Raw genomic sequence first — 20,635 nt, forward strand, 5'->3', positions numbered from 1 at the left:
AGAAAGTTTCTTGGGGCAACCTAGGAGATGTTTGGTGTGTGGTCTTCAAGGCCAAGAAGCAAACATGCATAGAAGCAACCAGACCTGGAACTGGGGGAGTCCACTTTTCTAGGGATTTTTATTATGTCTGCCTGATTTGTCTAAGAGTTCACAAGCTCAGATTGAGGCTTTCTCCCTGCTTGGGACATTTATAAAGGCTGCTCCCATGTGACTCTTCTGGATCTAGTAAGCTATGAATGCATACTGTAACCTTGCACTTGGAGCAGGTAAGGTCTCTTCTCTACTCATCGCCTATCTTCATAAATTTTTTAGGCACTTTATTGTCTTGGAAACATCTGTGGCTTTGTTAAATGTGGTTCAAATTAGCTGTTGAGATCAGGTATTGTTGCATGGACAGATACATATACCAAGATTGTTTTAAGCTTTGTTTCTGTGTAAAACAAAGCTAAAATTGGAGAGGCACATGCTGGGATGCTGCTTTTCCGATGTCTTCCATAACACAAACAGTTGAAGAGAGATGAAGAATAGCTCAAAGCAGTATTTCCTGTCGAGATGGGCATGGTGTTTAAATGCGAGTAAAACATTGGGGGCCCTAAGGGGTCCCCTCATTGCCGTGAAAGAATGGGAAGATGATGTGAGATGCGGAAATGTCTCATTGCTTGTTGTAGGAATAAGTGGTACAGATCATCTTGCAGACTCTGCAGACTCCCGGTGAACTCATGGCCTGCTCCCAGGGATTTGAATTATAAAGGAACAGGCGACTATAGCTGCTAGCTGGTTCCCAGTTGACGCAACTGTGTGCAAATCTATGCAGATTTGTTGTCAGCTGCTGTGCTGTTAGGGGCTGCTGAAGTTGCGTGTGCGCATGTGAACTTTCCAGGCTTAATCTGCATTATAATGTGAGCGTGTACGTGTGTGTGTGCGTGCGTGTAAGCTTTCTGCATAGATTTGGAGCATATGTGTCATAGGGGTGAGACCAGAAGAGCAGATGTCCTGAACATGCCCCTCCTACTCCAGGATTAGAGTTGCTCAGGGGAAAGCAGAGACAAGCTGGAGACACACCTCCCTGACTCACTGCCAGAGCCGGCAGCAGCTTCTGCAGGTTCAATGGGCCTCTGCTGCCTGGTCTTTCTGCCAGGCTAAAGTAAAGCCTGCAGCTCCATTTCCATCCCCTTCTTTCAGTTAACCAGAGAGGAGGATGGCCTGTGCTGAGGAAGACAGGTAAGAGGCTGTGAAATCAGGGATGCACAGACATCCTGGCTAAAAAGGGACTAGAGAAATTGCATCGCTTTTCCTTGCATTGTTTTTCTCTCCTCCTTCCTACTGGGCACTCAATAAATGTCAGGCACAGGATGCCTAGAAGTAAGCGTCTTATTATTGAAGAGGAATCTGGCCATCTGCCTGTGTCAGGTGCTGGTATTATGAAATATGGCAATGAGCAGGTGACCTTGGGAAAGGTTATGGGCCAGAAGATGCAGGCTGTTGAAGAGGCAAATATCATTGTGTTGTTAAGTGGAGACGGAGATGCTCACGCTGCAAATACATATGCCATTATGACCCTCTCCAAAATGTAATGCTTTATCTGTTTATTGGGATATGTCTGCCTTTTACATGGATTTGCTTTCAACCAACCTAGAAGCACAAGAAGCACAGTGAGAGGTTTCTCTTTTTTTTTTTTATGCCATAAAAGATCTGTCATCAACAACAATCCTATGTTTTGCAACAGATGCATTTCTCCAATGGATGACAGCAATCACAATAAAGGGGATTGTGTTTTCAGCTGACCCTGTGATATAACCCAAAGCGATGCTACTGAGCGCTATTATTAGGTGTGCATTGTTGGAGATGGAGTAGCTATAGGGGGCTTTGTGTTACATGTATTAATGCATGCTGTCAAAAAGCTTGCGCAGACCTCAGGGTCATGCAGTTTCAAGCTAAATATTGCATTCGCTGACCCTTAGGTCAAACTCTCCTTCCTCTCCCGCTGAGCAAGTACTTTCTTCCTTGCATTCAGAAATTCTCAGCACCCGCCGGTCCCCTTTGATGCTGTGCATCCAGAAGATTTCTGAGAACTAAGCAGAAACTATTGCAGTCTGGGCACCCCAAATTAATACGCACATTTTTTTTCCATTAGTGAGCAGTTTGCACTCAGTACCAGAGACAGCTCTGGGATTTTTGGAGCATTTGGGGGCAAAGATGGCTTTAAAGGCCCCTTCATACCCGCTGTGGCTCCTTTCAGGCAAGTAGAGTTACACAGCACTGGAGTTTTACCACCCACTTTGGATAGGAAATGTTTTAACTTCTTTCTTCTGCTTAGAAGGAAAAAATCGCTCTAAAACTCGATGCAACTCAGTCAATCCCATTGTCTCCAGGTGTCATTGAATCAGATTCATCCCAAACTCCCAAAATTTTCAGGGATATGGGAACAGTATTTTAATGTTATTATGCAGGGGTATGTTCACTTAAAAAAAAAGAAAAATACACCACAAAAATGCAAGAAAGGGGACTAGGGAGGAAATGAAAGAGCAAATACTTGGTGACCTCAGTTCTTTCCTCAGGTCTGCCACAGGTACCTCATGAGCTTGGGTCCTGCATTTAAACTCTCTTTGGTTCTTTCAAATTTCTAAAGAAGGGTTGCAGTTACTCAGAGGAGAAAGTATGAGGAATCATTCATTAATTTATGTAAAGCACTTTGAAAGTATTTGTCTGGGAGAGCTATAGCTGGGAAAACAATAATATGGTCAGTCAAAGGTAGGCTTGGTTAATGCCATTTTCATACCTTTTGCTTATTTTAAGAGTTTGGACACAGTACACTTGCAGAATGCAACAATAAGTTATGGTAAATAAACTTTCTCATTTCTTGGCTTGTCCTGTGAGAAGTAATTCCGGTAAATATGACTTTCCATTTTAATTCATGAGTATGGAAGGTTTGGGGTTTTTTTTTGCGCAGATCATGAGTTTATGACATATTCTAGGTATATATGGCATCACCATTCCAAACTAGGAACATAATTTTGATGTAGCAGACATTGGACAGGACCTATAGCAGAAGCTGGGCAGCTGGGATATGAAAAAGCTTACAGAAGATACCCAAGTAATAGAAATCTGCTGCATCAGTATCAAGAAAGAAAAATGGTTTTAGAGTTAACATTCTGCATTTGAATACGTGACGCGCCCGTTAGAGGAATTAGATGTACATCGACATTCAAATCCTGTTCATCGATGGTCGGAAATCTCCTGGAGCATAGAGCGGCACTTTGAAAGCTTTTGCATATGTGCTTTAAGGCTGCAGAAAGCAGAATCCCAGTTTGAAGGTTTGCTCCTCTGGAAGCAAGAGACTCCTTTTAAAAAAGAAACATTGAGGAAACAGATGCTGCTTATCAGTGTCTCCAGTCAATTTTACATCACCTTCACCCTTGCGCTATCTGATCTTTTCAGTCCTTAATAACCAGATCAGCGTTTTATATGCAGAACATGCTGCCCCTATTTGAGTGAGTTCGCTCTGTGACCCAATCCTCCATCAAATACCATTATTAATTCTATTCATCAATAGCAACGACTGAGTTGCTATCAAGAAATACTGTCAGTACCCTTGCTTTTGAAGAGAATTTCCAATCAACCTTGATATTGACTTTCAGAAAGTATCTTCATTGTGCTATTGGAAACAGGATTATAGGCTTATTCTTCTATTGATCGTATTTCAAAACTGTGATTAATGCATCTGAAGAATACTGGAGTGATAGGGCTGAATGTTGAAGTCCACTCACTTTCCATGAGATGGATTCAAAACGGGCAATGTAATGCCAGCTCCTCCTATTCCACCTTCTAGCAATGTGCATCAGCACTGGATAAGACCTATGTTCCGGCAAGATATCTGAGTAGCCCCCCTGAAATCAAATAACAAAAGCCCAGGAGCCCAAATTCCTGCTTTTAATTTCTGTTTTGCCGTAGAGTTATGTCACCAGGCCTCTTGCCTAGAGCAGACTGTGAGCGTGAGCCACTGCCCACCCTGGAGGAGAGGAAAGGATGAGCGAGGTCTCCGTGTCAACCTCCGCTTCTGAAATCATGAGGTATCAAGAAGGCAGACGTTCTAGAAATGCTACCAGCTCCAGAAGGAGGCACTGGGAGCGGAGGGCACCCAGCACTTAGGAAGACTGGGTTCCCCATCTCTGTAGATGATGCGTGGCACCACCCTGCATAGGACTACTGCCTAGCGCGTCGCAGGGGAACAGTGACAACTGCCTCGTCGGCACAGCAACTCAGTTGTGCCATGCAGGTGCCCCTGCACTTGCACCCTCTCGCATTTCCCCATCCTGGGTCAGACATCCCCACGCACTGACATATAGTTCACAATTTCTCAGACTAACAATGCTTTCGCGTTCCTTCAGTAGCTCCGGAGAGACCAGCGCTCATCAGAACATGGGTGGTTCTACCCTGAGATGTTCCTGTGATATAGGTATCATTAGCCAGGTTTTCGCTATAGAATGAAACTGGCACAGAGAATTCAAATGATTTGCCTGTGCCCAGTGCTAAAATATGAGATTAAAAGTGGTTGCTGTAGAGAAACATCTGTAATAATAGCAGTGAAGCGCCTATCATTTTAGTCTTAGCAAAAGAAAAAAAATTTTGTTTTGCACCTTCTTGGGACTTTTATCCTTTGAAGTTTGTTCTTTGGATGGCTTGATAGCCTCACTGACCTGTTCTCCTTCTGCAGAAATTCCTATGAGGTGTATAAGGAAACAGCAGACTGGTTACGAGCCCGTACCGCTCAGCGCCCAAAGACTGCCATCATCTGCGGATCTGGACTGGGAGGTCTGGCTGATATGCTGGATAACAAGACAGTCTTTCCGTATGAGGATATCCCTCATTTCCCATGGAGCACAGGTTAGCACAACCCAGGGCATCTGATTATTTGTAAGAGCTGTTCAGTGTCCCATCAGCAACATTTAACAGAGCCCAGTGTCATCCCTTTAAGTTAAGACAGCTCAAATTGGCATACACAACGTGTGTTCTGCTCTTGGCACCTGGCTGCAAACCAACCTTCAGTGGTGAAACGAGCATCAACAGAGCCATATCTTGACTCTTAATTTCAGTGTCTTCTCCATGAGCCCTAATCCCAAATCACGTGTCATTCTTTCTAGGTGATAGCTGTAAACTGACAACTTTGCTACCACCAGAAAAGGAGTTTATACTCGCTCCTAGATAGATGGGAACTCAAGGAGTGGTAATATTGTCAACTGTTTCACCCACAAGCTGCCAATACAAATTCATCCCTGGTTGCTTGTTCCTAATATCCTGAGTCATTAAGGTCCCATGAGAAATGTGTCCTTGGACCCGCTGCTAGTGAGCAGAAATCAACATCTTGGAAGCCATCACTCCTCACATGGCCTGACCCTCTTCTGAAGCTCTCAAGCATGTGTTTGTGCCCCTGGAGGTATTCTCCAGAAGTATTGGTCAAGTTGAGTTAAATGGTAGGACAGCGCAGGGAAGATTTTGCAGAACTCAATGAAAGCTGCTGAACTTTTTAGTTTTTTGGGAAATAATAATAATAATAATAATCCACCCATGTGTTTCTGCATGTTGACGTTGGTATTTACACTGAACTTTCAGTTCCTGGTTTTGCAGTGCTTGGCCCTGCTGTAATGCATAAGTATCAACTGACAAACCCCTATAAAATCAGATCTGAAGACCTGTAACTAAAATGACACGCTATTAACTTACAGTTGCAGGGCATGTTGGCAGATTGGTGTTTGGGGAGCTGAATGGACATCCGTGTGTATGCATGCAGGGGCGTTTCCACTTTTATGAAGGATACTCTATCAGCGCGGTGAGTTTTCCTGCAGAAAATCGTTCACAGAGCAGAAGAGATGTGTTTTTAAAGACGGGCAAAAGTGACTGCTTTGATAGCTAGCTGCAGGAGGCTAGCTCTTGCAGTGAGCATTTAAACAGCTTAGGCTTAGATTTTGGTCTCTTCCTAAAACCGAAAATTGGGAATTCAAGCTAAGAGATAAGTCTGCTAGCTTCTGCCAGATAAAGCTGATGCTGTGCAGCCGTACAAACGGGCTAGCCCCACTATACTCTCAGGGTAAAATAGTGTATCGTACCAGGCAGATTAATTTACGTGGTTCAACTCAGTCATTTTAATTACGGTTTGCCTCAACAATTGGGAAACTTTGAGTCATAAAAATAATCTGTTTTAATCTTCTTTTGCGTTTGTATCTCTTAGGGTTTTCTTCTCCCATAGAAAAAACTCATTGGCTGGTATAATTTGGAATATTCTCCCAGTTAACATATAGAAACTATATGTAAATTCAAGCACTTATATAACCTAACATGCGTGTTTACAGATTTCTGTTAGAAAATGGAAATAATATTTCTTATTTACTGGCTGCTGGTTTTGTGGGTTCTTTTTTATTTGGTTAGGTTTGGGATTTAATTCGTGCCTCAGGGCAGTTTGCATTTGAATATAAATTGCAATACTTGGCAGCACTCTTACCTCTTAATAAAACAAAACTATTTTAAATGTGCATGATATAAAAATAGGTTTATCAAAACATATTTTTCAATTAATATTAACTCATTTATTAAAGAAGTGGTGTTCATGGGAAAGAAGTGATATATATAGTTATTGCTGCTTGCAGCTTCTTTAGCATTTTAGAACTAGAAGATCTCCTCCTCATTCCTTCCTGATTCCTTCCTTTATTGATTTTTTTTCAGTTTCCAATAGTTTCTCAACTTTGGATAAGCTGATCATTGCAGTAAGCTGATGTGAATAAACTGAAATGAAGAAAGTAATCTCTGTTTCTGCAAAATACATTGTTGCTGTAAAAAGCTGGTTTATCAGCTAAACTCCAGGTCCATGTGCATACGTAGTTACTTAACCAGCACAGTGGTTTGACTTCTGCAAGACTTTGACAGCAAGGAAAAATTATCTGCTTATTTCTTTCTGTACTTTGTTTATTTGACCTTAGTGAAACTGTAGTGAATGTGGGCTTGAATTTTAAAGGTACTTATTTCAAAGTTAGTTTTTAATATGTTTCAAAAACATTAAAATGCTTTTTATTTAAATTGGGGGGGGGGGTTAAATTAGAGGAAAAAAATTGATTTGTCTCCTCATAGGTTCATATAGGCCCCTCACTGCCCACAGAGATGGGAAGTTCCTTGCTTAGGTGCATGGAGGCCTTTAGTTCTCCTCCCCATACAGCAAGGAGGCTCAGAAACAGATCTTTTAATTAAGAAGAAAGCACTTTTACGCAGCTATGGTATGTGAGGGTCTACAGAGCTAAACTGAGGAAAAGGGAATCTATTGAAGCCAAATAGGCTAAATGAGGGAGGACTACTGCAAAGATTACTTCTCTCCCCAAAGAAAGTGAGCAGAATATTAGTATTCTACAAACTCCTTCTCCTTGCCTCCCCAAGAAGGCGATTTCTAGCTGCTTCAAACCTTCTGCACTGTTTCTCTCTCCTCTCCATCCTTTATTCCCTGTTAATGCTGTTGATCACAGTCATTGTGTCTTTTCCTGCTGCTATTATTTTTAATTGAGCAAGGACAGTTAACCAACTACTTAATGGCTGCTCCAGCTCTATCTTCTTTACAGCTCCATCCCTCTCCGAAAAGATGCAAGAATGGAACGGAAGATAAAGTCAACTTATCTAGTAATCCCGCCTATGCAAAGACAAATCTAGCATAGTGCTCCTGGAATACCAAACAGTTTGGAATGCCAGACTCTGATATTCCTTGCACAGATGTCTTTTTTTGGTACTTGCAGGTCACCTTTCCCATCAGAGTGTTCTGTCTCCTGGGGGTCGAGATCTTGATTGTCACAAATGCTGCTGGGGGACTGAATCACCACTTCCAAGTGGGGGACATCATGTTCATTAGAGATCACATCAACATGTTTGGCTTGGGAGGGCACAATCCACTGCGTGGACCAAATGATGAGAGGTAAGAACGCATCCTCCCTCCCCAAACTGGGCAACATGCACCTGCAAGAGCAGAAGAACATTTCTAAAGGGTTTTATGAAAAGTTAATAGCACTGGCTTAAAGTGGCTGTGTGGCAGGTTCTTTGCAGACTTCCCACACAGCTCTGTCACTGGCCTTTGCTCCTGTCCTGCTTCATCTCCTGCTGTTCCAGACTTGAGTTCCAATGGTGCTATGGCAAAGCACATCTCCCCTCGATCCCAGCTGACCCCCCGGCCCCCACATTGCCAATGCATCCTTTCCTACTCCAGCCATGGGCTGAGACCACCAGTTGTACCTGCTGGCAAGTAGTTATTGAGAGTTAGGGTTTGGATCCAGATACCCACAAGGGAAAAGCTAAAGCAATAACTGTGTGCCGTGCCATCTGCCCTGCTTTCCCCAAGTGCCTTCCCTGGTTGTTGCTTCTCTTATAATTCAACAAGGAGTTTATATGCAAATCTCCAGAAGGCTTGTTTTATAAAAGCAGAACCCTGATCCTTCTCCTGACATGGCTAGCCATACCGGCTGCAAAACAGATATGCTGCTGTCTCCTCTTGTCAGTCCTTCTCCCTGCCAGTTCCTTCTGAGTGATCTAGTGAACTGCAGTGTTTCCAGCCTGCATTTATCCACAGTCATTTCTCATGTGATGCAACTGTGATACAACAGAGGCCAGGCAATAAGTTGGTAGAAGAGTATAGATGAAAACTCAAAGGTTCCTGATAACCTCTCTTGTATTCAGACCATGAAACTGAGGTGCCTCTGTTGATATCATTTATTCACTGAAGGCATCGGTCCGATGAGAGCTGGTTGTCTTGGCAGCCTCTCCAGAGACCTCTAGATCTAAGAGCATGACCTGCTGCTGGTTGAGCTGGCAAGTCAGAGTCTTGCAGAGTAGCGGTCCAGGGTTTTTGTTGTACACATCCACTGGAGCTTTGGCCTGAGCAGAGTTTCAGATGTCAGGAAAGTCAAGAAGGAAGCAGGAGAGATCCAGGGTTGTCTGAGTCTTCTCTTGATTTTGATGATAAGGAGGTAACAGCAGAAAGAATGATTTCCTTACCAAACAGGCAGAAAAGAATCCAGATGAAAGCCAGGTGTGTAAAGCCAGAGGACAGGGAACAAAGGCAGAGAAGGAGGTGGTAATTATGAGCAAAGAGTGAATGGAGATAACAGGATGCCCAAATCTATTGTTGGGTGGTGGTACCTTCATCTTAATAAAAGGAACGTGTTTGCAGGACAGACACCTGGACTGTCCTCGGATCTTTCCAGAAATTAAGTTCTGGTTGAGAGCAACACGTTCTGCCTGGTTTCCAGTTACAGTTAGTTCCTTCCTGACCAGACCTGGCTTCTGCTTCTGAAGAAATCTGGAAGGTGTTAACAATTATCTCGGAAAAGATAAATGCTGTTCTGCAATTCGAATGGCAAGAGGACAGTACCCATCTGAAGCAAAACATCTTTACATCTTTATAGGTATTGGTGTGGGTTGGAAGAAAGAAAGATCAAAAGCAAAGAAGCCACATGGAGGAGTGTTGACAGCTCTCTGGACTTGCATAATCACTCAGGAATGGGAGGAAAAATGCCAGCCAAACAGTAACTTCCTTTGGACAACATTCAAAGGCAGCATAGCTGTCTCATTGCCTCCCAAAAGCAGCTTCCTGGTGAAGACCGCAGTGCTCTGGGAGATGTGACTCTTGTACTGCTGACCAGGGCATCCAAATGGGCAAAAGGATTTTATGAATCAGCTTGCAAAGTGTCACAGAGTGTTGCTTCAGCTGAGCAGACTCCTGCTAAAAGCCAGTCTGGCTCAGCCATCGGGAAGGATTTATCTCAGCACAACTGAGGGAAAACTAGAGGCAATGCAGGGATGTGAAAAGGGAATATATGCGAGAATCTGAGGATTGCATTTAATAAATTAGAGAGGTTGGTCTGTGCATTGCAAGCCAGCCTTCAGGAAGGAGAAGAAGCAATTTTTGTGCTGATGAATGCTTGTTCCCTTAGACCAGACAGAAAAGGTTATTTTTTATTTATAATATTTTAGTGCTCACAAACATAAAATAAGTCAGCTGCTGCCCTGAACATTCAGCTGGAAGAACATGAAAGCCAGCCAGAGCTTTAATAGCCTAGGTAAGGGACCTGATCCATTCCTACTGAACCAAGTTGGAGAAGATGGCTAGAAGTTTATTTTGCAGATTACTTCAGCAGCAGCACACCAGTCCTTGCCATCTATTTCTGCTCTTCTTGAGTCCATAGTACGATTTGCTCAATCAGGAGCAGGACTGGGCTGTTTTAAGATCCAAAGCAAGTCAGAGACCCAACTTTGAAGCACAGGATGAACGTTACCTAAATTTTGGCCCTGGAGCTTTAAGATGTGCTCCTCTGCCCCTTTCCTGTGAGGGAGGGCACCAAGAGCAGGACACCATTGCCTAAATATAGGTATTTAATAGCATCTGAGACTCCACCGAGTATCCAATAAATACCCTTTCTCAGGAGCTGGCAAATACAGCATAAGACCCACAGGATACCTGCATGCTCTGGAGTGACAGCTGAGGGACAGACAGGACCTACCAGGGTATCTCAACTAGTGCTAGATGCCTATGGTTAGGCAACTAAATTCAATCATATCCTAGAAAAGTGAACTGACTTGTGCTTGGTGTGACCCTGCTGTGCCAGGAACCAAAAGCTGAATCAGGTGCTCAGTCCTGGGGTGTATTTTCTGACTAGCAGTATCTGTTCATCTGCAGAACAGGCCTTCCAAAGAAAGCCATTCCTTGGACCCTTCAGACTAGCCTAATATAGATAGTGGAGGAGAGGGACTCAAGTCTCACCTGCTTTGTCTCCAACACCTCCAACTCTGTGTTTCTATTTCGACTGTGTGGGTGTTAATGAGGTGACAGAACAGCCCTTGCTGTTGCAGAATGGGGCATCCCTGGAGCTGAGCCTGGTTTAACGGCTGCCCACTGCAGTGAGTCTTAAATGTATAGTTACCAATGCTCCACCAGGCCCTGCTCCAGCCTCCTCACTGGGGTGGCCTTTGGGAGCCCCTCTGCTGCCCGGCATGCAGGAGAGGCAGAGGGCAGCAACTCTCCGATGCACGATTTTTAAAAGTCACAATGGCCAGTTATTGGGGAGAAAGAACTGGCCATCAGTGTTATCTGGAGATAAAGTTCTTGGAAAGACCATTCCCAAAGGACTTGTACTGTAGGCACGCAATGCCAGACCTTCCAGTGGCTATAATCTCTGCCATGCCGAGGGTCTTGGGGGATTAGGTCTGGCAGGAACGTTATGCGGACAGAAGTGTCTGATGGCAAGGCTGGGATGATACAGACTGTATTCAAGGCAGGTCTGCCCTTTATCTTTCCCTTTTTGCCAAACGGTGATCATTACTGAACCCTGATGGAGAGAAAGTAGCAGAAGCAATATCAGCACGGCTGTGTCCTTTCCTGCCTTACAGGTTCGGAGTGAGGTTTCCCTGCATGTCAGATGCTTACGAACAAGAGCTGCTCAGCCTGGCGAGGGAAAGCGCACAGGAACTGGGCTACCTGGGTTTCATCCGAGAAGGAGTGTACTGTATGCTGGCAGGTCCCTGCTATGAAACCATTGCCGAGTGCCGCATGCTGCAGGCCCTGGGAGCAGATGCCGTAGGTAAGCTGCATGGGCTGGGCTTGTGGGGTCATTTGGGCACTTAACAATGGGTTAAACAAGGAACTCGGCCCCAGGCTGACTCTTTTCACTGTTTGTCTCCCCACCTAAGTCTCTTGGGCCTAGAGAAATAAGCTCTGTATAGTTCTGCATAGTTCTGTAGTTACTTAATGCCGCTCCTAGGATGAATCTGCAAAACAGTTCTCCAGTTTATGGATGTCTGAGACAAGGAGCTCAGTGTAACGTTTCGTTTATTTTCCAAGGAACAAATTTCCCACACTCAGATGGTTTGACTTCAGCAGGAATGAGTGGAGTCCAATCAGAAATAAAGTGCTGTTCAGTTATTTTCTAAATTCTGACACACTAAGGATTTTCCCTGTGCCCCTTCTGTACAAAGCAGCCCTCCACAAGAGAGTCCTGGTGCTTTAGGGGTAGCAATTATGGAAACCTTCCCAACTGCATATGAGGAAGGTAAACATTATGATCCATATGATTCCTCCAGCTTGACACCTGGGTAGCTGAAGCAACTTGTGGAAGTCTGTTCATTAAAATCTGCAGATGCATTGTGTGTGAAAAAAGGAGTTCAACTTCTAAGAAAGCCATTTCTCCTAATGGTATTTTTTTAGCCAAGGAAGAGAAGAACTAAATGAGACAGCACATCAGTACTTCTCTTAGCAGGGCTACAAGCAGCCTGACACGAGACGCCCCATCTTAGGAACAGAGACACAGCACACAAGAATAAAACATAGGTGGCTCATTATGCTGAACAGAGTTGTAAAGGCAGTGCTACAACTATTACAGCCTTACAACTGTTACAGCCTTAAACTATTACATTGCTCAGAAATAGAGAGCTGCAGAGAAATGAGACCAGGGCATGCACTGAAGATGGAAGAGTGGCTTGGAGCTTTAGAGGGATTTTGTTCTGGTGTAAATCCTGACCCTTCTGACTCACCCTTGTCCTTTCCTCTCCTACTGTAGGCATGAGCACTGTCCCAGAGGTAATTGTAGCCAGGCACTGTGGCCTCAGAGTCTTTGGGGTCTCCCTCATCACCAACAAAGCTGTGATGAGCTACAACAGTCAGGAGAAAGCCAACCATGAAGAAGTTCTGCGCATCTCGGTGGTCCGGGCTGAAGCCCTGCAGAAATTGGTCACTCGCTTCATTGGCAAGTTGGGGGAAAATGCAAACTCTCCGTGACCTCCAGCACTGAATCTGCCTCTACTGCAGCTCTCCTAGAGATCCTAGAGCCGTTCATCATAATGTGTGAACACTAGCAAGTGTTGGGGGAGAGCCATCAGTGAGGTTTTCCCCTTCTGCTCTCTTGCTTTTGAATATACCTTTGATCTTTGTCCCCACGGTTTAGTTGGTCAGGCACAGAGATGTGCTTTGAAGTTTGCCAGAATGGTGCCCTTGTTAGTAGCCAGTTTCCTTTTTACCCTGCCAGGAAAGGCCACGGCAGCTTTCTGGCACTTAAAGAAACACAGCCTGATGGTCTCTGGCAGATCTGACTAGATGATCTCCAGAGGTCCCTTCCAACCTCAACCATTCTGTGATTCTGTGATCCCCAACCCCAAATGTCAGCACCGAGCCCCTCAGTAACATGAGCTACAACTCCCCCTCTTTACTCTGCAGAGCGTTCGATGTCTCTCATCTGTGTGCCCCTGCCTCACTCAGCGCAGCACTCTCCTGCTGTGATTCTCCTCTCCCCCACTGCACTGAGCCCCTGCGTGGTAATCAAACTCGAGGGGCTGAGAGCTGGTCTTGGGGTATGGCAGCTGCTGGGAATGCTGTGTTAGGACCTGATCCAAAGCCAGTGGAAGTCCACAGAAAGAGACTCTGAGGTTTGGATGAGGACCTGGATATGTAAAATGGGTTAGACATAAAATAAGATCAGTCTGGAACAAGCAATACTTCATAGTAGGTGAATTACAATTGATTTTACAGCTTTGAAAGCCACTGCATCCCCAAGCATTCAGAGGGGGTTTGTGCTCCCCTAACATCCCCTGAAGGTCTCACTAGAGAGCCCTGTCTCTGCTCACTTCCAAGATCAGCTGCAGAGCTGAGTAGCTGTTCAGCTACGGTGCAACATTCCCGCAACACATCCCCCTCACACCTTGCCACTCTGTTTACAAGGTTGAATCAGTGTCACCCTATTTTACAGACAGGGAAAGTGCAGCTCAGATAAAAGATGATTTGTCCATGCACTGGTATAAGTGGCCAAACTGGAAACAGAATCTAGATCCAACTCTGCTGGACTTTATTCAATCTGTTTCTAGATGTCTCAGAGATCATTAGTTTGGCCAATGGCACCTGAGATGGGTTACCTCTTGTTGTCCCAAGACAGAGAAGATCACTGTCTAGCTCAGTGTTTCACCCCAACTTTGTGTTGTTGCAGTCCCTGCAGCAGATACTGGAACATCGATCATTTCTGGAGTTTAGTGATGCAAAATTACAATGGAATTTATATTGGAACAGGTAGGATATTTTTCTGGTTTCACTAGTCCTTTTTCATGAAGAAATTGAACCTAGCAGTGAGTAAAGAACAAACAAGAGAGGCTACCACATTCCCTTTTACCAGCATGCCACTGATCTATCATGGATAGTCCATGGTGAATATTCACCAGAACTATGCATTAGTCATTATTCCCCAAAGGTCAAGCTGAGCAGTGGATGCAGCTGGATATGAAACAGTGATTGCAATTATTAGGTAACCTTTTCCATTCATTTATCCTGGAGTTTTCTATAAAGCCCATCACTGTCACAGTTAAATGTTTTCAGATGACACAGTGGTCTGAACTGAAAACATCCAACTTGTCATGGAGAGCTTCTAATTTGGCTTCCTTAATTTAGCTGATTGATTGCTTACCATTGATGCTAGCCCTTCTGTGACATTTCTTCGGTAAAGGGCACAAAAAGATGTTGTGGCCTGGTGATTTTTTTCAGATGGCTATTATTTTGAAGCCCTTCATCTTGCAATTACTAGTCTCAACTAGTGTATTATTATTGATGCAGATGTTGCCACCAGGAAGAGAACAAAATCAAGCCATGCATATCTGGCACTGTTTTGTCAAACAATAGCACCTTATGTGTAGAAGAGATCTTGAGGAACCATCCAGTCCCATCCTGTTCCCCAGGGCAGGATTACCTGTAATCATTTCTGACAAATGTCTGCCTAACCTGTTCTTTAAGACTTCTGGAGGTGGAGAATTCATCAGAAGTGTTCTGCTGGCCAAGTCACTGTTTCAGTGCCTCTTCACACTCGAGCTAGGCCCTCTGAGACAGCACCTCTTTCTGTTCAACTGGTCTGACTGTCAAGACAATCTCAGGGACCAATTCTGATCACAGGCATAGGAGAACAGACTCCAGCTCCTTCCATAAGTCTGTTGCCTTTTCAGGTCTAGCAGGAGTGAATTGCTTGTCAACGGCGACAGCATAAGTGAGGAAATATGAAAAGTAGCAGATGTGCAGAGAAAGAAGGAACCATTTTTTACCTGCTGCCTTTTCAGACTACAAGTTGTCCTAATACGTGCTTGTTACAGGGTAGAGAGAGACCAGATAATTTCCCCTGCCTAGGAAAGGGTACTTCACATTCATCTAATTAATACTTCGTAAATACAAAGTCTCTCAAGTGAGAGTGGAAGACAGCTGTGCAGTTAGCCGTAACCAGTGAGCAGGCAGAGTAGCTAAGGCTGAGATTTCATCAGGCTCCATTAATTAATCGGAATCAGGCTTGACTGGATCTTGATGGGAAGTATCCAAAAAGACCACTGCTGTGCTGGTATTCCTCAGGCTAGGCTTGAGATTAGAGGAGTTTGACAGCAACACCTGCCTACGGTACACTGAATACGCTCCTCTTTCCACTCAGTCCGAAGAATTAGAATATTAGATAAACACCTTTCAGCCCCTTCCTAGGGGAAAGTAATATGTACTAACATCTCGGCAAGAATTTTTAGGGTGAAAACCAGATATATAAATACCATGCACTTATATTTGAATACAACTCAAAACTTAATCTGAAATTTTCTTCCATATGGTTAAATATGTTTGCCAAATTATACCTATTTTTAAAGAAATGCCTTCTAAATGACAGTCGAGCCCTTTGTTGGAGTTGGAGGCCCTTCTTTCTACCATTAAAGTTTGACCTGGGCAGCTTGAATTCTGTATGAACGTCCAGCCTTTTGTCCTTGTTGAATAACTAGATGGACTGTGGGCACTTTGGAAAGGATCTTGTTCATGCCTTGGAAGAGAGAGGGAGGGATACAATTAACAAGTGGATTCATCTATCTGGTTTTGGAGATCCTCTTAATCAAACGCTCTTTTTACTGTTGATGAGCTTCAAAATGCTGAAATACAATGATGCAAGTGTGGGGGAAGATGTGTAGAGAAGAAACTGGGAGGAAATAAAACCTGCTGTGATACTGAAAACAATGTGTTTGTGTTTGGTACTCCAGCACTGCAGATTAGAAAGGAAGGACTTGCTTAGCCATAGCTCCCGTCTCAGACCCTGCAGCCTGGAGAACAGAGCAGCAGAGCCTCAAAGCTCAGGATCTGGTCCATGATAATTAGGACCAAAATTTGACTAACATTTAGCACAGGTATTTCTTAGTGCAACTGATCCAACTGGGCAGGGGAACTAGTTAGATGAGAAAGTACCAAGTTTTCTAAGGGGGTCCTCAACTAAGTTATGAGCGGGTGAAAGATATGGTGGTGGACACACACCCAAAGCTGCGATGGCACCAGCGCAGCAAGTCGTCTACGCTGGAGGCAGGGCCTGATTTCCCTGGCACCTCTCACCTGAGATCCTATGGGACAAGGCACAGTCATGCTTCTGTCAGTGGATCCTGTGCTTTTTATTTAGTTCTTTTACTACTTTCTGGAAACATCAATGACTGAAATAAGTAGTTCATAAGAGAGCCTCAGCTCCCTTTCATTCTCATTTTCTGTGCAGCTTATTTACTTTTGGAATTCTGGCTTTTGTGGTCAACAAGTTAACCTGAAAGATGCTAGAAAAGATAAAGAACTAGCAAGTGAAAGAAAAGAACCCCAAATTTCATGATTGGGAAGGCCTGATTCTGTTTTTTTCAGGGCTTTGGGTTAGCAATGAGCACAGATGCCATCTGGGAAGCGAATGCCACCAGCACGGGTTGTCCCTAACCACAGTTCAGCCGCCCCGGGGGACTCCGGCCCCCTCTGATCCTCATGGCAGGATGAACCTCTGCTGTGGTTATCACCAGGTGGTCCATACTCCTTACTGCAGAGCTGGTACAGCTAATTCTTCACTGTCTAGCAGCCACCATTTCGCGAGCTGGTCTCAGCCATTTCCTTTTACTTGCTCATCAGTACAAAGAACATTTTTCAGGGCCGGGGGGGTCACTGAGTCCTGCTGCTTCTAATTCCCTGGAGAAGACAGAGATGTGGTGATACCATCATGTGTGATTCATGCGAAAGTGTATTATCAAGAGGCAAAATCTCTGATAAAACCCTGGGCCAGACCATACTATTGAGTTTTTACGAGAGCTCCGCTGTTATCTGAGAAACAACCGCACAGACACCACCACCCCCAGCAAATCTGACAGTGTGATCCAGCCTCTGTTTGCTGTGCAAGGCTCAGTTTACCAGAACGTTTCTTTTACATGAGAATCACTGTTTGCACTCTTTTGCAGAACATAAAAGTAAACCAAAAAGCTTTTAAAAAATGTGCTTTCAGTCTCAGCTCAGTAACTGAACATAGGCTTCGCCTTCAAGTTATCAAAGTTCCTTTAGACATTTCTCTTTACCAGAAATCTGCATTTGAATCAAGGGGTTTTTGCTAAGTTGTTTCCCCCCCCCCCCCAAAAAAAGCTTTAAGTCTTCACTGCAAGGATTTAGTACACTAGAAAGAATTAAATCCTTCCCTGCCGTGCTGAATATGTGGAACAACAGGGAGCATCCCTCTTCGTCTGATACGGTGCAAGCCAGGGCAGGCGGCTGAGCTGAGTTCATTTAATTTAGCTGCGTAAAAGATACAGTTTGGGACAGAAAGGTGGCTCAAGCGCTTTGCTGAATTAGAGCCCGAGGCAGCCTGGCTTTGCAAGCAGAGCGATTGGTTGGGTATTTCCAAAATCTCACGATCTTCCAGAGAGAAGTTAGTTTATGATCTGGGCCATGTATCCATGTTTGCGATGGCTGGAGGGGTCCATCCAGCCTTATTTCTCCCAGGGGTTTCCCTTCCTGCTGCCGGGCCATGCCCAACGCCCAGACACCCCTGCCGGGAGAGAGCTTTAAAAGGAAGAGAAACTCCCCTTGCTTTCCTTACCAGAAGCTGCTCTTTGAGATTCTTTCTCAATGCAGATGAAACACAAAACTCCTTCCTAGAATGATGAACTCTTGTTTCTCAGGACACTTCACAGAGGTCCTTCACCCATGCCAGGGCATTGATGCTCAGGTGACTCCAGTTCCCAGCAAATGCTGGTTTCAGTTGACAGCTTTGCCATGCCACCTTTATGCAGTGAGACAGAATGAGCAGCTCGAGGAAGCGTTTCACCCGGGACTGCTGTCCTGGGCACCTTCAGGGCATCTGAAAACCTTTAGCTAGCTAAGGGAAGGCCACGTTGACAGCCAAGCATGAACATCGGGATGCATATAGGTCTCCCCGGCTGGAGTGCCTGCCCCCATCCCTTTACACTCTCTTGGTGCACAGTGCGGGCTCTCTGGGTACCTGGCAGCACCTGGCTGCCCAGCGAATTTCCTGCCCAGAAGGTGAGAGCATCTTTACCAGACCTGACCTTTTTCACATGTCTGAATCAGTTAAAAAAGAAGAAAAGAGAGGGAGGAGGAAAAGAGGAAATCGGAGCTAGCAAGCAGTGCTGGGGCCCATTTCATCCGACCCGGGAGTCCTGCCGGGTGGTAAATGCAGCTGCAGGCAGGAATGGGGGCTGCAGCCCTACATCTCCCTTCTCCCAAACTGCATCCCAGCCAGTGAGCGGCTGTGGGCACCTTCAGGCGACAGGAAGCTTGAAAACGTTCTTGGCTTGGGCCAAGTCTACCTGACACCAAAGTGAAGGGAGAAAAAATGGAAACAGTCTTAAAACTAGCCCTAGATTTCCCACTCTATGGCCAGTCCAAGCCCAACCTGAGCAGGGAGTAAAAGTCCCAAAGGTGGTTTTCAATTAAAATGTCAACTGGTTGCTTGGCTCCTCTTTCCAGCCCAGATCCTCCCCTTTCTCAGCTGCCCCAGAGCCCTGACCTCCCTGTCTCCGTCAGCGGGGTGTCCCAGAGCAGCGTGACGGTGATGTGCTATTAATCCCGGCCACACGCGGAGCCACCCCCGCCGCGGGGCTGCGTGCTTGGGCTGCAGTCCCTGCTGGAGGGCTCTGCTCGTGGGGATGACCCACTTGCCGTGTGTTAGATGGGAGAGCTGGAGAACCCCGGCTAACGCGCAGCGATAACCTCTTTCGCAGGCAGATTGGGGAGCAGGGGGTGCAGTAAGCCAGGAAAAAGGGGGTAAGTTGGCCCAGAAGGGGCTGGCTACCAGCAGCTACCAGGACCTCTGGCATCCTCCAGCCTTGCGGAGCAGATCACAGGCCAACACTCGGGACCAATGCTTCTCCGTGCACCTTCTCTCCCCGACTTGCTGCGCTCATGGGGATGTCTCAGCTGAGCCCAGCCCCAGGGATGCAGCAAGTTTCCACTCTCAAACACCAGGAAAACTTAACTCCAAAGGGAGGAGGAAGGAAAAGCAACAGGCTCTGGCTGGCTGGGGAAGGAAAAGTGAGATTCAAAGGGAATAGAAAGCTTTTCAGGGTGTATCTTCATGCTGGGCAAGCTGAACCAAGCATCTGAGATACCTTCAAGTGTCCCCGTGCATGACTGAAGGGCACTTTGGGCAGGCAGAGCAGGAGGAAAGGGCTGTCCCGTCGCAGTTAACCTCCCGGCCTGCCTCTCCCCACGGGATGCTGGTGGAGCATCTCCCTCCCCGGGCTGGGCGTCCGTTGGACCACCCCATGCCTGCACAGCACTCATCAAAGCACGGGGATGGATGGAGGCACTTCGGTCGCGCCGGGCGCTTTGGCCCCGGAGCCGGCACCCCCTTGCCTGGCTGCAAGCAGAGCCAGGCGCCTGCCGAGAGACTGAAATAAAAGTCCCCGACGCCGGGTGCGATGCAAAGTCCACCTGATAACTCCCAGCAGCTGCCTGGCGCTGATTACGTCCGTGCTCTGCGCACATCCGAACTTCTCCATGTTCTTCTCATCTTTAATTAAGCATTTTTATCGGCCAAAGCGTCTCTCTGGATCTGGGTTTTTCCTCCCCGTAGCCATGGTAACTTCCCCCCCCCAACCCGCCCCGGGCAGGCTGCGCTGGAGCCAGTGACAAAACCCACATGTTGCTGTTTGTTTGGGTCTGGAAATTTCCCTGCAATTTGGGGACGGAGAGGGAGCGAGAAGAACCCCCCCCCCAACGAACCGCCTCGAAGGGAGCGGATGCAGGGTGCAAAGCGCTGCTGTTCTGCACCTGCGGCCGGCTGCAGCGGCCGACGGTGCTTCCTTCCCTCAAACAAAATAGTCCTCCGGCAGGCACGGAAAAGCCTCGGGGGACTGATCCTGCCTTGCCGTTTGGGGCTGCTTCGGCTCCGCGCAGCCAGCGTGGAGCAGCCCTACGGGGTTACTCAGACCCTGCCGGAAAGGTGAAAAGCAAAAGGCTGTGAGATGCCAAACCCCAAACAGAGATTTGGGAGGGCATGCAAGCAAAGCAAGGACGGGAGCACGGCAGCAGGCATGTTTTTATGAATATAAAATTCTCTTTGGTCTAAGGACTCCTTGCTTATTCCTCCAAATGGTCAGTCCCGCCAGGAAGTCACCGGCGAGCTGGAAGGCAAGTCTCCGGGCGCTGCGCCCAGGGTGTGTGGCCCTGCTCTAGCCGGGCTCTCGCGGGTGATGGTCTTACTGCGGGTGTCGTTTGTGCGGCCTCCTCCTGCGCGGTGAGACCCGCCACCCCTGCCGAGGCGCTGGGCTCCTGCAGCTGGGCAGCCGCCTCCGGCTCCGTGGGATGGGGTCATTTCCA

General features: G+C 46.2%; 1 protein-coding gene across 1 annotated transcript; it reads left to right on the plus strand.

The window, feature by feature from the left end:
• The first annotated feature begins 1,198 nt into the window (after window positions 1-1,198).
• On the plus strand, window positions 1,199-12,793 carry PNP (purine nucleoside phosphorylase). The gene is made up of 6 exons (XM_013948583.2): window positions 1,199-1,221; window positions 4,715-4,884; window positions 5,724-5,827; window positions 7,770-7,945; window positions 11,410-11,600; window positions 12,576-12,793. Exons 1-6 carry the CDS (start codon window positions 1,199-1,201, stop codon window positions 12,791-12,793), a joined length of 882 nt encoding a protein of 293 aa, XP_013804037.2.
• The last annotated feature ends 7,842 nt before the right edge of the window (window positions 12,794-20,635 follow it).

The sequence above is a fragment of the Apteryx mantelli genome, chromosome 10 (assembly GCF_036417845.1).
Source record: "Apteryx mantelli isolate bAptMan1 chromosome 10, bAptMan1.hap1, whole genome shotgun sequence".
Lineage (NCBI taxonomy): Eukaryota > Metazoa > Chordata > Aves > Apterygiformes > Apterygidae > Apteryx > Apteryx mantelli.

Coding starts and splice junctions, on each gene's coding strand:
- PNP (XM_013948583.2), top strand. CDS start 1,199: ATGGCCTGTGCTGAGGAAGACAG. Junction 1,222..4,714: donor GCCTGTGCTGAGGAAGACAG/GTAAGAGGCTGT, acceptor CTCCTTCTGCAG/AAATTCCTATGAGGTGTATA. Junction 7,946..11,409: donor CGTGGACCAAATGATGAGAG/GTAAGAACGCAT, acceptor CCTGCCTTACAG/GTTCGGAGTGAGGTTTCCCT.